This window comes from Phoenix dactylifera, unplaced genomic scaffold (assembly GCF_009389715.1).
Source record: "Phoenix dactylifera cultivar Barhee BC4 unplaced genomic scaffold, palm_55x_up_171113_PBpolish2nd_filt_p 000261F, whole genome shotgun sequence".
Taxonomy (NCBI): domain Eukaryota; kingdom Viridiplantae; phylum Streptophyta; class Magnoliopsida; order Arecales; family Arecaceae; genus Phoenix; species Phoenix dactylifera.
The window spans coordinates 43,886-62,183 of NW_024067752.1; the positions used below are offsets into that span (position 1 = coordinate 43,886).

Below are 18,298 nucleotides of genomic sequence, written 5' to 3' on the forward strand. Positions count from 1 at the left end.
CGGCGGCGGAGGGAGGTAGCGAGGCATCGGCGGTGGAGGAGGAAGGCGAGAGGGGAGGGGAGGGACACCCGGAGGGGAGGAGGGGAGGGACATCCGGAAGAGGGGAGGGGAGGGACACCGGACACCCGGACGCTTCTGGAGAAACCCAGAAGAAAGGTCCGAAAGGAGAAGAGAAAAAAAAAAAAGAAAGAGGAGGTGGGACCGTGGGACTGTGGGAGGGAAGGATTAAGTGATTAACGGATTGGGTTTGGGTTAACGGGCTAAGTCCGAACCCAAACCAATCCAATTCAATTTTGGAGCCCTCTTTTGGGCTTGTTTGGGCTCGCGAGCTGCTCGGGCTCGAGCTCGGGCTCGAGCTCAGATTTAAACGGGCCTCATTTTGGGCTCGGGCTCGGGCTCGTTTGACTAACGAGCCGAGCTCGAGCCGGGCTTTTACCGAGCCGGGCCCGAGCCGAGCCCGAGCAGCTCGGCCCGTTGACAGCCCTAATTGTATTTCAGGAGTAAAACGCCATCCAAGCCTAGTGCACTGTAAGGCGGCGAAATCTACTTCAAGGAAAATGACCAACATACCACGCCTTAGCATCTCGGGTTCCATTTTTTCACTTTCTCTATTTATTTTCTCTAAGCCTATTTCTGCCTATTATTTGTTGAAGTAGAATATTTTGGATTTTACTAATTCTGGGACAGTTTATTCCCAACACAATCTGATATATTTGGCACACTTTGGCATGCTTGGCACAGGGCTCGGGTCGATCCCAGAAAAACAGGCACAGTACTCGGGCCGACCCTACTCTCTTTGGAGGTTGGAGAAGTATTTAAGGGCTAATAAATTGCTTGAAGCATTTCTCTTTTCAAAGTTTTTGACCCTTAATAAGGTTAGTTACAAGGACAAAAAGTTATAACCATGAACGTTATGACTTCGGTTATAATTGTCTCGAGGCCTTCCAGTTTGATGTATAGGTTAATGTAAGTAATAGATCATTATAATAACAATTGATGGGGCTATTACTTTATTGATTGCCCATCCACCTTTCTGATATCCAAATTTGAACTAAAGCTTTTACTAATCCTAAAATTCAAAAGTTAATTAAATCATGTCTTAGATCTTTTCCATCTTTGCTCCTAATCCAATCTTTTTTCATAATGGATCCACTCCTCCTTCTTTCATATGTACTTCACAAGTCACATTTTACTAAATCAATATGTTGCATGATAGGAGTCATCAAGTTCATTCTGAGAGACATATGAATCATGGATACATTGGAAGGAGATCCAGGAGAAGTTCCAGTAAAATGGGCTATACCGGGCCGGATTGGGCCTAGGCCTGAAGATAGCCCAAGGTTTCTCCCTAGGCTCGGGCTCTATCAATTCAATATTTTTTGGTGCTGGGGGTCTGGCCCGTAAAATTGATTGGGCCTTAATTTCCAGGCCCTACCTTCCCATTTTTTTGGGTTGGATCGTCGGGCTGTTGAGATCGGCCTAGCCCATTAACAACCCTAGAATGTGGGTTAAGAGGAGTTTGTAGAAATGATAGACTTGGGGAAAAAATTATCCTATAAAAGTTTACTATTATTTTGGGCATCCTTGAAGGAGTTTGAACAAATTTGAGTAGAAAAATGAGAATCAATTGACAAATAATAACTCTCACAATCATAATCCTTAGGTATTCATTACCATAGCCTTTGAATAATAACCCTTATTTAGCCATTAATACCAACTTTATTTATATTTAATAATTAATAGGAAAAAGTTTCCATAATTGGCTTGCTAAATTTGTCATCCAAATACCTTTCTAGCCAAGCTCAAAAAAGAATATGTTTGTTTCTCCTAAGCAACTCCTAGGATTTACCACCATTTCCTCTAAATACACCAATCCAAGTGATTTCCAATTTTTTGCCTAAATATTTATCTTCAACGGCTCCTTTAGTGATAAGGAATCTCACAAATTGGATGGAAATAAAAAGTATGGCCCACGATCTCTATTTTCTACATAAGCATGAGATCCATTTGATACCAAGTAGCTCTTATTCACATGACTTTTTAAGAGTTAAAGTTCTTTAATTATAGGCTACTCTATGGGCCCTAAGAAAGTCCCAACCTAACTTTCTAGCTAAGGAATATACAAGATGAGTAAGGCCAATCGAGTTCAGATTTAGGCTAAAAGTTTCTACTTCTAACTTGATTATGGTTCAAGATATAAGAAAAGCATTTAAAATATTGAAGTAAAGAAGAAAACAATGAGAGGGAGAAAGGAGAAGGATGGATATAACACTTGATGTGGCTTGGATCACCACTTTCTCTCCTTGTCCCCTTAGCATCAAGTCTCTACTTATGGAGACTAAGATTGATGTGAGATGGAGACTTCTTACGGAGAGAAGATGAGGGGATTGAGGGGCTATAAGATTAGAATTGAGAGAATATGTTTGTTGTATTTCTTTGAAAGGCTATGATAAAATTATTTAGTTTAAGGATTATGATTGAGCTATTTTAGACCCACGACTAGGGTTGCTATGAGGCTAGAGGCTTCTTATTGGCCATAGGGAAAAAGAAGAGAATCGATAAGGTGCAGAGTTAGGATCAGGGAGAGTGTATTTGTTGTATTTCTTTGAATTTCAAAGGCTAGAATGAAAGGATTAGGATGAAGGGCTAAGATAAAAGGAGAGATTACAAACTACGGACAGAAAAGAGTTCTAAATTTATAAAAAGGATCGGCTAATTCTATCCTCTCTCGTGTAAGTGATGTGGATAAGGTATGAGACACTAGAATCTTGTAAGAGAATAGGAATTAGATCTAAAAAATAAGAGATAAATGACATTGATATGATTAATTCTAGCTCGAAGAAATGTTTTGAGGTTAATAAGATTATTACGAAATGATATGAAGGCCAAACATGAAAAATATGCAAACTTAGTCGATGTATGTCACTAATTTTGCCGTTAGGGGGGATAAAGGTTGTCGTGGAGAAGATATATACTTTGATCTTATTAGACCTTGGGATTTATCCAAGGGTGATTTTATGGAAGATTATGCTTAAAAGGATATCTGGCCCACAAAGAAAGGATAAAAGATCAAGTGCCCCTTGTCATGCCCAAAGACAATATCCTAAGGGAGAAGTGGATGGAGGCTAAGGAAGGATGATTTTAGCCCGGTACACCATCCGATGTATTAAAATATTCTTCGCCGATAGTAAGGAAAAGGGATTTGAGGGTGTAAATATGTTTATAGGAAATGTGGCTCAATAATGGTTTGAATGTGTTGATTGGAAATACTTGTAGATGGGTAGATCCCATAAACTACCAATCCGGTTCTTTAATACCCGTTCATACTATTTTAACTGATATCTCATAATTTATTAATTTATATCAGCAGAGACGATAATATTACTGAATTTTTTTTTTCCGAATCTCAGCGTGCATCGCAGATTCGCAGGAGACCGAAGTGGTTGCAAAGAATGGCAGTTCTATATATCCCCGTCGGGGCTCCCGCGCGGTGAACCCTCGAAACCCTCTCCCCTGCTCCCCTGTTCTCGTCGACAAGAAGAAAGGCGAAGAGAAGACATGCGAACCAGAAGCCAATCCAAACGTAAAGAAAGCCCGCCGGGTTCGTTCTCCCTAACTCTTTCTCTTTAGTCGCTTTCTCTTCCATTGATCCAAACAGAATCCTAAAAAATCGACGCTCTTCTGTGTTTCTTCCCAAAAGCTCCGCGCAATTCAGAGCCCCAGACCAGTCTTGCTCATGGATCAGGTCATGGAAAAGGTCTGTATTGATTTCTAGTTCGCATCCTCTTCAATTCATAATTTTTGATTTTCACGGAAGAAGCCTTGTTTCTGATTCCTTTGGGTTGGTTTTGACGTTTCGGGGGTGTCCTCGCGGCCATCTCAGGGGAGGCCTCTGTCAAGAAGTCGAAACGGGCTGCCTCTCGCAAAGCTTCCGGTGGGAAACGGCGGCAAGAAAGCCCCAGCTTGCTCGAGGGAACCGAAGTCGAGGTTTGTCCAGTTCTTGGCCTCTCTGTTCTCAAATGAAGAGAAAGGTGTCACCTTTATTCTTTTTGAGGTCAAGGCCCGGTTGCTGGATGCTTCCGGTTATTTGACTGCCCATGACGGGGAATTTGTTAGTATTTTAGCCTTTGGAGTTTGGTTGCTGGGATGTGGGATGGTGAGCGATTAGGATAAAAAAAAAAAGTGCTTATTTTTGTAAGCTTAGGCCTCCTTCAATATGGAAAGTAGAACCCATGTGTTAAAGCCTGGACTAGTTTCTAAGCGCTTCTGGTTATTTTTATGCTTCTTTCTATCTAAGCTAATTGGCCTAGATGTGGAATTTGCTAGTTTTTGTTTGATGTTTGTAATTAGATTACCAGGAGGGCTGAAGGAAAATGAAGATACATGTTTTGATAAGATTAGGCTGCCCATGATATGGGACATGGATTAAAGTTTTGAAGAGTTCAGATGTGCACTTATATTATTTCTCTGACGGCCTCTAATGCTGTTTTTCTCAGGTAGAGGTACCAGGGGAAAACAGTGGTCAAGTGCGTGTTAAGGAAGTGCTTCTTTGTGATTTAGGTCTGAAGGGATGTAGTAGTCAGAAAATGGAAGGAAGCACATCAAGTAGAGGGAAAGATGTAGGAGGGAAAGTTCATCTGGATGTGAATGAAATGGATTGGGAAGAGGGTACTATTTCTGTTTCGGAAGGCAGGGAAGGCTACTCCCATGATCTTGGGAGGGTGGTGACTGTTGAATTCACTGATTCACCATCTACTGCTCAGAGGAGGGCTTCTCGCAGGGCTTCTGCAGAAGACAAGGTAAATCACATAAATTAATAAGTGGTGATAGTTAAGGATCTTACAATATGCTTCATTCATTTTGGATTTATGCTACTGATGTTTTGAACTTAACCTGGGGTTGCCACGTTTCTAGGTGCTAGCCGAACTTGTGCACAAGGTCCATTTGCTTTGTCTACTAGCACGGGGTAGGTTAGTCGACAGTGTCTGCAATGATCCCCTCATTCAGGTTCTTTCTATACTGATCCATGTTGTAACCGTATCTGTTTCATACCTTGTCTTTTTTGTCCTCTAAGGTCTATCTCTAGATACTCAGCTAGAAATGAAAAATTGGGACTAATCAATAGGCCACCTTTACTAAGTTTTTTTGCATCTACCTTTTTGTTGTTTGATTTGTACATTTGGACATCTTATCCATTTAGTAGCAAATATACTATATGGATGCACAATTTGATCTATATGCTTTTTGTTTAAGCAAGATACGCTGCTCATACATTTGAATGAGGTAACATAAACAATCTGACATGCATGACATTTTTCCCTGATTTGATGGAGTATGACCGTCTTCATGGTTTTGGATTGGCTTTAAGGCATTAGTTTATGGTCATACTCATATTTTTGGATTCTCCATGGGTTATCACAAGGAAAATGGTCGTTTGATCCAGTTTATACTTTTTATGATATGGAGATCTTTTGGCTTTGTCATCTTATGGGCAGCATGGTCATTAGTACATTTACTGCACATAGTTCTTTATATTGTGATAAGCCATATTCAATGTACATAGCTTGCTATATTATTTTTTTTTAATTAGCAGGCAAAACATGGTAAGATCACCTTCCACTTTGTTCAATACTTTATCTTGTTGTATCCCTTTTGTACATCTAATCTCTTAAGCACCATAAGGGCTATGTCATTGAGGTTAATACTTCTCTGCATTTTTTCTTATCTTAACACAAATATGTTAACTCTTTCATTTAGAGAGGGAAGCAGAGTACATCAAGAAGGAAGGGAGATTACATAAAAGTGGGGGGCCAAGAACGAGAAGGGGGGGGGGGGGGGGGGTGAAGAACTTGAAGGGGTCAGTATCTCTAAGCAAGCTCAGGGTTTGAACAAGTTCAGGACCCTTCAAGGGATCTATCCTGAAAACTGCACCTGAATTGTGTTTGAAAATTTCTGATGGAACATAACTTGCCTTTCAGGACCCTAGCATTTCTTTCTAGCCACAGGTTCCATAGCAAGGCCATTGTGAGTATCTTCCAAAGTGGGTGCAACATTAAAGGGATATGCAGAGTCATCTGTGATGTCCACAGTTCGTTGAGATATTTAAACAAGTTTTTAACCTAAAAGGTGGGAGCACTTGCTTCCATAAACTTCTGGAAAGTCTACACATTAGGAAAAGGTGGATGACATTCTCAGATTGCAAGTCGCAACATGTATAATCCACTGGTAACCCTTTCTTAATTAAATTGACTGAAATAAGGACCAGGTTCCTTGATACAGACCAATCAAATGAACTTCAAGATTAGTTTGAACTTTCTAAATAGTCTTGATGTAGCTGCAGCAACAGTCGCCTTTATCCAGGTTTTAGAATCTTGTATGCTGAGTGAATGCGAGAGTGCCATCTCCAGACACAATTGACTCTGCCATCTACTAGATGAAAGTCGGTTAAATGATTGGTCAAAGACGAGGCATCAAGATATCTAGTGGTCTTCTAGCTGATGTCTGAAACTGCTCTGCCACCCACTGTTGTTACTTGAAATCAGCCAGAAATTGGAAATGAAAATATTAGGATCATATGCTAGATGGAAAAGCCTGCTGAACAACTCTTCCAAGGTGGTCTCCCTTGTCCATCTATCTCCCTGAAATTGAAAAGAATACTGTGCCCAACAAATCTGAAACTAGTTAGGATGAAATTTTTACCTTCAGAAGATTTTTCCGAAACATAGAAGCTCTATTGAACCTTAGATGAAAATAATCAGGCAGAGGTCTATCCCTTGCATATCATTCTATTAAAGTCTCTCTCCATAGACCTTCATATCTGTTAGTAACCTCCACCCCACATTTGCATAGAAGTGCTATATTGAAGTCTCTGAGGGGAGGAGAAGAAGATCTTTTCCTGGGGGGAGGGGAGTGGTTGGGCTGGGAGTTTTGATCCATACATACATATATATATAGTTTAATGTGGTTTGTACATATGTAATATTTGATACCAACATCATATGGATAGTCAACAATCTATTGAATTGTATATATTCTTGAGTTCTTCCCTTATTGGTTGATTCTATTGCAACTCATGCAGTGCCTTGAACCCTGGCATATTGAGTTATAGATTCTTTCAGTGCTTCCTTTAGTTTTCTGTTTCTTCCAACTGTTGGTTTTCCATATGGTAAAATCCTTATTTGACACCTTAACTTACAAAAATCTGTATCAGTTTCCTTTCAGAAAAACCTTTACCTGTTCCTCTTTGGTTTGAAAAAGTTCTTATTAATGGGGGATGTAGCCCTTAATAGAAATTGATGTTAAAGAGATTCTTAAAACTGGTAACGAATAGTTCAATAAGGCTTGCTGATTATGGTTATTGCTAATGCCATTATATAATCTCATCATCTTTAACAAAATCTTTATATTATTTTAATTTTTGTGCTCGTTGTTCCAACAGGTAGAATCAAGGTCTGTTTCTTTATGTATCATGATTCAAGTCTGAATGTTGTTGTAGAATCTGAAATTGGCTCTGGTTCCCATAATAAACAAATGATCTGATACCTCATCATCCAATTTCATTAATTTTCAGGTTTGGTTCAGGTTTGGGGTCTCTTGTTGAGTGAGATAGATGCAGAGGGAGAACAAATTTAGGAGGAGGGGGGGGGGATCTAAGAAACTGTCCATAGACACTTGCTAACTCTTTTCCCACATCTATGTCATTCAAATGCCATAGAAACACATAATATTTTCCTTCCCCTTGTTGAAACAATCGACGCCTGATCATTTTTTGAGTGATTCTTCTTTTGTCTTGTTCTTGGCTGCTGCTTCAGCTCCACCAAGCTGCTGTCTCATTACACTGGATAAGGGTATGGATGAGTCTGGCATTGTAAAGGGAGATGGGAAGAGGATGAGGATGAGAAATGCAGACAATAGAGGGTTGGTTTTTTGATAATGACGGGAAATGGGGTTGTGTTTGGGGTTTGGGGACAGAGACAGTAGAGGCGTGAAGATTGGAAGGAGCAAGGGAAGACAGTTGGGATTGGGGATTCATGGGAGGGCTTTTGGGGATTAGGAAAGGAAAACAGGGGTGGGGAACTTGGGATTATATTAGACCAGATCAGAAATAGAACCCATAAACACTGGGCTTTATTTTAGGATGCAAATCCCATCTAATAAATTGTTGGATCTAATTTGCTGACAAGCCACAGAAATTTGGTTGGATTCCAATAAAATTATTAGACTGTTGACCTCCCATGCAACCTCTAGTGTTGCGGAGTCAAATTCATATTTAAGGTGTAGAACAAAGAGATGTGGGTTGATTAGTAAAGTTTTGATTGAAATTTTGCTTTCAATATTTTTAAATATTTATAAATAGGTGGTACAATCCTTGCTGTTTAGCACTCTAAACATTGTTGATTCATTTTGTTTTATTGGTGTGGCAATCTAATATGGGCCACTTTTTTCAAAAACGTGTTTAGTAAGATTATTAAATAAGAAAATCATCTGGACTGGCAAGCACAGAATATCTGAATCTGCTATTGAAGATCAACTTAAGATTCAGCTCTGGTTGAAAGTGCTCTGATTTTATGGTCATTCATGTAGTCATGTCCTTATTCTCAACTCTCCTTGAAGTTTTGTTACTTCGTTGGCAATTCTACCTGTTCATTACGTGGTCTATTTATGCTGCTCATTCAATTAATATATCAGTTCTAAACAATTATTATGCAAGCTAGCATATTTCTAAATTTTGTTCACATAGTTGATTATTATTAGCTTTTTAATTTGTCATCTTGTGTCTTACATCAAGGATGTAAAATTTAGAAGTATTGAGAGGACTCATGTTATTACAGGCTTCCTTGGTTTCACTTTTACCATCAAACTTACTGAAGATAGTGGAGGTTCCAAAACTGACAGCTAGTACGTTGAACTCCCTCGTCAATTGGGTACTGGATACTATTGTAAATTTTAAGTTTTCATTGCTAATGAGTATTCTTATAATTTGTATTGTTTGGCTGTATATTTATTTTCTAATATATTAGATGGTCAAGTCTATTTTGATCGGTTCACTGATTATTATTACTTCTTTCTGCAGTTTCATAATAATTTCCATGTACGAAATCACAATATAGAGAGGGGATCCTTTAAGTCAAATCTTTCCTTTGCTCTTGAAACTCGTGAAGGGACAGCGGAGGAGGTAATTTACATTTTCTCTGCCATTGTTTACAAATTCTTTTCTTCCAGAAACTCAGTTTTTTGCCATGGACAATTAATTGTTAGAATGAAATAATGCATTTCAAATTTATATTCAATTAATTGCTTGCAGTTAATAGTGGACTTGTTCATTCTGGTCTAATTTGAATTCACTGGCACCTGCTACAAAATTTGTGGAATGAAATGTAGCACCCATTTTACAAGCTTAAAACTTGCGCAAGCAATTGAACGTCCCTTTATTTTTTAATCTTTAATGCATTTTGTTGAGGTAAATTTGTGAAGCTATATTTCTAAAGGACTTGAATTAAAATGTATCGATTTCTGGTATCCTTGAAAGAAGCATGAACATGACATTCTCTCTTGTTCATGCTTGAGATTGACATTCTGTGATCCGGTTTGACGATTGATTACATTGGGCTTCGTTGCTTCGTTTTGGACATGGATGTCAAGTATTCTACCATGCACTTCTTTACAATAGTGACGGAGTGCTACAGAAATCTGTTTTTCCAGTCAGATAGGATTGATTTTCTAATCACCACTTCCATATGCTTGGTATGGTTGATTGTAAGTACTTCATTATGTATTGTGTAAATTCATGCTTTATTATGCAAATTCTTGGTCTATGAACCACCATGAGTTTGCGATAAAGGTGGTATTGGAGATGTTGACTGCATATGATTGTCTCCTGCATGCACACTTACAGTGTTCTTATATGTGTTGCAGTCTATCTACTTGTGGATATTTGCATTTTTTCCCATTATTCCATTGCTTTCTTGCCATCTTAAACTCATACACCATATGCTTATGTGGTAACATTGAGTATATATCAGGAGTTCTTTCCCCACTCAAGTTTCACAATATTTGACGACTATATGTTTTTGTAATTTGTGAGATGTTTTCACCCATAATCTTAGCTAGGCTGCTGCATGGTCCTTCTTCCAGAAAAAAGGAAGAATAAATATCCTAATTTAACATTTGATGCAGGTTGTTGCATTGTCGGTGGCCTTATTTAGAGCTCTCAATTTAACAACTCGGTAAGTATGTTGTTAATCAGCCAGAGTTATTATTTTATATGGCTCCATACATTCTTATATATGAAAAATACTTTTTCTTTTTGAAGTTATTTCATCTTTCATTTTGTTGTTGGAGGATTTTGCTAGCATATATGCGGTTTAACATGTTGATGATCATTGCATTTGTTTAAGGTATTTGCTCCATTTGAGTCTTGCTAGTAATAGAAAGGTTTAGTGATTTGGTGATAAAAGGTTGTTGAAATGAACTGCAATTAGGTGTATAGAGATGTTGAGGGAGCCTAGAATGGTCTAGGGCCTACTGATTTAAAATTATTTACAATGATCCTGCTTTTGAACATTCTTGGATTGTATCAAGGGGTAAGTGATAGTTCTATTCATATGGTGTCTAGCATATTGGTATTTAAGAACAATCTAATATTATCAAAGGAATCATTCTTTTGCATAAATATCACAAAGATCCTTTCTCTTTTCCCCTTTCATACATCTTGGTGGATCACTCCCTTACGTTTATATTAATGTTTTTATCTTGGTATACATATATATTTTTTTTGATGCATTTAGTTTATGCTTGATAAATACTGAATTTGAACATAAAGAATTTTTCTGGAGATTTGATTAAAAGAAATTTGCTCTTTTACCCCAATAATGCCATGCAGTGTTGTTAAGATTGGAACCATATTGTAAATCCTAGAGGGGGTTTGATCAGATTGTACATTGTAAGATTCCTTTGAATTTATTTGAACATTAAGAAATTAAAACTGTATTAAAATTAAGAAGCATGATTAAAATGTAATTTGAATGAATAATGAGAAAGAAATCTTACGAGGATATGGGAATTTTACTTTCCAACAGCCATAAGCTCATACATATCATGTGTAAGAAACAAGACAATGTTTAATTATTCCATATAGCTATACAGAATATCTTAATCTTACTTGATATAAATCTATGTATTTATGTATTGTCACCATCATCATTACAAACTTAAAAGCCCATAGGATGCATGGGCACATGATAAAAAAGGGTAATGGCTTCTTTATGATTTCACAAGTTTCAGTTCCTAGGAAAGATGTTCTAATCAAGGAAATGGGCAATGTCTAGCTCTATTAAGCACAAAACTTGTACATTATTGTAAGAAAAATCAAATTGTTTAAGAAAAGTCTATGGGATGCTTATATGCATACCAGATATTAAATCATGTGTTTCTTTTAGGTTTGTGGCTGTTCTAGATGTGGCCTCTCTCAAGCCAGATGCTGACATACCTGGGGGCTCAAGCCAAGATGCAGAAAGGTTGGACACGAGGATATTCTCTTCTAGTACTGTGGCAAGTCCTTATCAGGTTAACGCTCCATATCCTGCTGTTTCAATGGATGATGCCAACAAATACATGGCTGATAAAGTTTGCCAAAGAGAAAAGCATCACAAAAAAGAGAACAGTTCAACCTGCAAGAAGAATTTGCTTAAAGGTATAGGTGCTGCTTGTAATTCAGATGATGGAACCAGTGATGCATCAGCCAGCAAAGCATGCAGTGACAACTTGAATTCTTGTGTCATCAGTTGTGCTGAAAAATCAAAAAGGAAAGGGGATCTAGAGTTTGAATTGCAGTTGGACATGGCTCTTTCAGCCACTTTAGCAGGAATTCGAGAAAATGTAGGTTTGGATACGATTGATATCCCTAGCACTGCATCATCTATCGCTTCCCCTTTAAAAAAAATGAGGAAAATCAAAAGTGAAGAATCTCCAATTCTGACTCATGGTAGTTCTAGTGCAGTTTGGTCAAGAAGAACAGGACCTCCCTTGTACTGGGCAGAAGTCTATTGCAGTGGGGAGACCTTAACTGAAAGATGGGTGCATGTTGATGCAGCAAATGGTATAGTTGATGGTGAAGAGAAAGTAGAAGCTGCTGTTGCTGCTTTCAGGAGACCATTGAAATATGTTATTGCTTTTGCTGGAAATGGTGCTAAAGAAGTGACTCGCAGGTTTACCCCTTGACTTTGTTTTTCCCTCCTTATATCACTGTATATAATAAAGTTGATCCTACATCTTGAAACCTATTTGGTATGGTTAGCACAACTTAAGACAAATAAAGAATTTGACACTGATTACTTCATAGATAAGTGCTAATTTACTTTCTCGTGTGCAAAACTTCTTCCTTTTATTTTTTCCCTTCCATCTGCAATTCCATTGAACAAGGGAGTCCATAAATATTATGCTGTCAGTGAAATATTGAATAGGTAATTCTCAACAACTACAGTGTATATGCAGCAGATTAGGGCTGTGAAAGGCCAGGTTAAAACCTAGCCAATCGTCCTTTCAGAAAGGCCTGATTTGAATTCATTCAATTTCCAATTCCAATACCTGGTCCGTTAACACCTTTATGCTTGGTACACCTGCAGCATGTCCAGCAGATTTAAGATTCAACAAGAGTTGTCAGCTCTTCAAATTGTCATTATTATTGATACTTGAGGCACAAAGTTAGAGGAATTGCAGTAGTAATTAAAATTATAACTATGTGAGGCAAAAGATGATATATGTATACTTATGAAGCCCCTCATGAATAGTGTGTGAAGACCAACAGAAATACATGTTCAATGTTAGTACAATTGTAATAAACCTGTCTTCCAAGTATGACCAACGACGTCATAAATTTCCAGGTATTGCAAGCACTGGTATAAAATTGCTTCGCAACGAATAAGTTCACAGTGGTGGGATACAGTCTTGGCACCATTGAAGGAGCTGGAATCAGGTGCAACTGGAGGAATAGTTCAGTTAGAAGCAATACAAGAGAAGGTCCCATATGACCCAGGGAAAAAGGTACTCAGAAGTGCTCCATCCTCTTGAAATGGATTTAGTTAAGACTAGCTCACAAGATTGTCATGTGAATTTGGCTGATTAATGCCGTATTGAACCATCTAAACAGGAACCTCCAGCTGAGCAGACTCAGATTTCAACCAGGAATTCTCTTGAGGACATGGAGCTTGAAACTAGGGCATTAACTGAGCCTCTTCCAACCAATCAACTGGTATATATACAACACAGATGCTTAAGTTGAAGCACTTATGTCTTGATCAGTTTTGTACTAAGGTCACTCGCTCAATGAAACAATTTGGTGAATGCAGGCCTTTAAAAACCACCACCTCTATGCCCTAGAAAAATGGCTTAACAAGAATCAAGTACTCCATCCAAAGGGTCCTGTACTTGGTTATTGTTCAGGTCATCCTGTCTATCCTCGATCTTGTGTTCAGACGCTACAAACAAAACAAAGATGGTTGCGGGAGGGCTTGCAAGTTAAACCAAATGAAATTCCTGCCAAGGTTGAAGCAGCTTAATTTAAATCAAGCATACTTGTAGGTCATTCTTTGCATTTATTTCTTATGTTATTGGTGTTTCTCCTCAGGTAGTGAAAGGTTCCAAAAAAGTAATTAACTTCCAGACATCTGAACCTAGTGTTCTTGAAGAAGATATTGAGGAACCAACCTTAGAACTTTATGGAAAGTGGCAATTGGAACCTTTACAACTTCCTCATGCTGTAAATGGTATTGTGCCAAAGGTGAGATTTTACTTCCATTTCTTATTTAAGCTTGCAAAGTAGTTGAATTTTAGCATGTTAAACTTTGATATCTCCTTTTTGGGTAATAAAATGAATTGTGTTCAACATCTAGGATACTCATTATCTTAAATAACGATTAAGTTTAGTAGCCCCTTGGACATGAGGTTGATAGCTACTTATGCGCATAAGAAATTCCTAGTACATTACCTAAATTTTTTGTGTTATGCGACCTCATATTGCCTATTGCTTGTTGGAATCATCAAAATTTGCATTTCTTTTAATTGTTTGTCGATATTCTTTTCATTCTTAGAATGAGATTACAAAAGAAATTACTTCCGAGTCACCACATTTACACGTATTTCTGTCCATACGAACATAGACATCAGATGTGAACAGGAACAAACTAAGACGGTGAAAAGACTAGAGTACTTTAAGGCTGACAGGCAATTGAGATTTGAGAGCAGCTTTATGTCATTTTATATGTTTCTAGCCCACTTCTGTTCTATGCGTCATTCAGCTATGTCATTAACCTCTATGTTTCTGTACTTATGTTTAGCATGTTTGATACTAATGTTGCACATTTTAATCCCCTCCGCTTCAAATTTTAAAACGAAGGCATGCTATAACTTAATTGTCTATCCAGAATGAGCGTGGTCAAGTGGAGGTATGGTCCGAGAAGTGTCTTCCACCTGGCACGGTACACTTGAGGTTACCCAGATTGATTCCAGTTGCAAAGAGGCTTGAAGTTGATTTTGCACCTGCCATGGTTGGGTTTGAATATCGTAACGGCCGTTGCTTTCCCATGTTCGAAGGGATTGTAGTCTGCAGAGAGTTCAAAGATGCTATCATGGAGGTAAGGCCAAACACGATGGATGGATGGTTGCTATTTTCTGTCCTTTGAGTATTTGATACCTAAGGAAATCTGCTATTCCATAATGGTCAACTTCATTCATTATTGCACTTTTTCTGGCAGCACTGTAAATCTTCTACAATCCTTCCATAAATAATAAAACCTCTTTATTTCTTGAAATCTGTATTGTTTTTTTTTTTTTTGGTCTAAAGGATTGTTCAATCAATCATGAACCATATCATACAGTAGGCTCAGCTTAAGGGCAGTTTCTTCACGTATGCAATGCCTTATTCCATAGGTTGTCCTCACATTGATTATTTTGGAATAGCATGTTCTGGCCAACATTTTGTTCGGTAGGCATATTTCTATGTTATGCCGCATGTTGCACGATGGAACTATCAATATCTGGGTTTATATTTCATTAGCAATTCAATTGCTGATCCAAGCATTGAATTCTACTCAAGGAGTCTGGACATTTGACAGTTCATACTGGCAAAACTTATATATTGAAGGCATCATTTCCTCTCTCTCTCTCATTTGGATATGAGATGAAATATAGCAGGAAGTTCACATTTTGAAAATCAGATGCTGTCTTGTGACAGCAAAGAGCAAAGGATGCTCACTATTTATCCCAAGCACAATTGCAAGTACTTGTTTGTTGCACTACTTTCAGATGAACATGCACTGATGATTTTCTTTAAACTTTCTTTTCTTCCTTTTGCCAACAGGCATATGCTGAAGAAGAAGAGAGGAGAGAAGCTGAAGAAAGAAAGCGCAATGAAAGACAGGCTCTCTCAAGGTGGTTTCAGCTACTTTCCTCCATTATAACCAGACAGAGATTGAAGAACTCTTACGTGGAGCGCGTCCCTCATGACTCCCCCACCGACCAAAAGAACGACAATTTTGTTTCCCAAAAATATAGTCATGAAATTGACTTAACAACCATAGGATCACAGCAAGGATCGATACAACAAAATGCAAGGGCAGTCTTGCCATCTGTTCAGGATCATGAGCATGTCTTCCCTATAGAGTGCCAGAGCTTTGATGAAGAAAGCTTTGTCCGGACAAAGCGATGCCCATGTGGATTCTCTATTCAAGTGGAAGAGTTGTAGCACTATATTCTTCTTACACATGTTACTCTACCATGATTTCCTATAGAGAGTGTATGGTATATCCATATTGTAATGTATGATATATCTATATATATTGTTCCAGTTTCTCTTCTGGTCGACCCGATGTAGCCTCTTTGATTTTGACAGAAGGGATAAATGTATGAGCAACCAGCTTCACCCCATTGTCGGGGTTGGCTGTTATATGGCTTCAACTTCCATGGTTGATTCCTATGTCACTAGAAATATCAAGAGCCTGTTTGGACTTTGATTGCTTTTTTTATTCATGAGTCATCTGATTTGTGGACTGGTGTGGCTTAGAAAGGCGCTGGTGGAACTTATTGTTCCCTTAGGCCTTGGGATAGCAGATTCTGCGTAAAAAGATGATTTTTACCATCCAGGCATCTGCCTCTTGGTGGCACCAAGAGCTTGAACTCCATGGAAGGTGCTGCAAATTCTTGTGGGATCTCCATAGAGTTTGGACTCAGCAACTTGGCATGGTTTTGAGTCTGTTTCAATAGATTGTGGGTGCAAGATGGTGGCATGCCATCCCTCATGCACCATCACTTCTTCATCTTCTAGCGAGAGAGTGAGAAACCATGATCGGTATTGAATATGGAGATAATGCTTTTTTTCTTTTTTCGCTCTAAAGTGGGCATTTCATACAACACAGGTACGAATACACCCAATTGAATCAAATAACAAAAGGTTCTGAAATGCTTCAGGCATCTCTTCCTTCCCAGTTCATAGGGTGCTTTCAGAATGGCTCGCTACATATATTGCCACCCAGTCAGCCACCTCATTAGCTTCGTGATATACATGTGTAGCCTAGAATGTAACATCCTCACTCACCATCATCCAAATATCGCAGAGCAAGGGATGAACTCTTCAGGTTTAAGAACCATGATATATTCCACAGGTTTACTTGACGACTGATGCACGATTAGCCTGAAAGGAACTAGCAAATAATGCAAATATGATTTAAACATGGGAGAAATTTCATGTTTGAACAACAGAAAATTGCTTGTGAAATGCCTGATGGCAACTTTTCACCATCCGATCAAATCAGCTCTCCATTACTACAAAAGCTTCTGACATTTTAATCCAATATGCATGCTTCTTTTTTTTTTTAATTATGCAGCAGCTATTCCACAGGTTTGGATTAGCTCTAATGCTCGTCAGACCATTTTGGTGTTTCAGATTGGGCTCCAAAATTTATGATTGGTGCAATACAATCTAATACTGTAGCCATTTGCTTCTCCACTACCTTTTCCTCTGCTACTTCAAGTCTCTGACCCTCAACTGCTGTCTCCCCGACAAGAAATCCCAACCACCTCACAAAGCCTTTATGATCAAAAGAAGAAAAGACAGATTTGCGCACATAATTTTGCCGAGGTCAGCACGCCATGCAAGCCAAATTTTCGGCCACTTGGTTACCTTCTGAATGAAAAGATATAAATGATTATGCTTACTATTATAATCAAACAATACTAGATTATATTTTATTATATTGTATTGTATAATGTCTTCTACTATAATTTTACTATTGTAATATGCAATAAAATTTATACCTAATAATAAAGGAATGATAATATAATATGATATACGATATATTTTAATCGTATTGGTATAAAAAATATATTGTCTCTATGAAAGCATTTAAACACTTTTTTATCCAATGAATCTAGAATAGTAGGGATTCTAAGGATAAACTGGTCCAATTTATAAAAAAATTATCTTTTTCATCCACTTTTCATCATGTAACTTCCAAACATTATTTCCTATCTCTCCTGAGCATCCAAATATGCGGAGAGAATAATTGCAACCATTGCTCAGAATAGCATCATATTTGTTCGAATCAAAAAAGTTTCATGCATGTTTATCCCATAAATTTAATACCTATAGAATTACCTTTTTGTTATCCTCCAAAAAACTCTATGCCCCATCCAAATAGAGCCTAGAAGACAAAACCCTAGACAAGGATATTGTTTTGGTCAGGAGGAGCAGCCAATTAACACACAAGAGAGGGAAAGGATTTATTTCAAGAAGAAAAAGATAGGCCACCAAAGAGGGATTCTCATAAATAGAAAATATTACAAAAATACCCATAAGCATGCCTTATATTACTAAGAAGGCCTACCATTCCCCTCTTTTCTTAGCGGCATGGTATCAGTCCAGCAAATCCCGCTTTTTAATTCAGCAACTCCTACTTTTGCTAATCCAATCTCAAAACAATATTTATCTATGCAAGAAAAAAAATTCTAATTTTTAATAATTAGGACAAGATAATTTTATTGTTCAATTAATGAATGCTACAATTGATTATAAATTTTATTTAGCAATGATTATAATTTTTATTTTTATTATTAAAAATACTTTTTAAAATGACAATGGAAAGTAACCACTTATCTTAAAAGAAAAGGTGAATTATAATTATCATTCAACAGATGCTGATTAATGAAAGCAATCATCAACAAAAACTATTTTTTCTTGATTATCAAAAATCATATGGTACAAGAGTATTCCGAGAGTGGGTTAGCAAAAGAGGACTAGCATCTCAAA

General features: G+C 37.8%; 1 protein-coding gene across 1 annotated transcript; it reads left to right on the forward strand.

Annotated features, from left to right (window-relative positions):
- Positions 1-3,454: 3,454 nt before the first annotated feature.
- LOC103717331 (DNA repair protein RAD4) lies at positions 3,455-16,019 on the forward strand. The gene is made up of 15 exons (XM_008805658.4): positions 3,455-3,601; positions 3,701-3,757; positions 3,884-3,987; positions 4,497-4,799; positions 4,915-5,007; positions 8,832-8,924; positions 9,074-9,175; positions 10,177-10,226; positions 11,439-12,206; positions 12,882-13,041; positions 13,148-13,249; positions 13,347-13,541; positions 13,625-13,777; positions 14,421-14,630; positions 15,356-16,019. Exons 1-15 carry the CDS (start codon positions 3,559-3,561, stop codon positions 15,737-15,739), a joined length of 2,817 nt encoding a protein of 938 aa, XP_008803880.2. The 5' UTR covers positions 3,455-3,558; the 3' UTR covers positions 15,740-16,019.
- Positions 16,020-18,298: the final 2,279 nt, after the last annotated feature.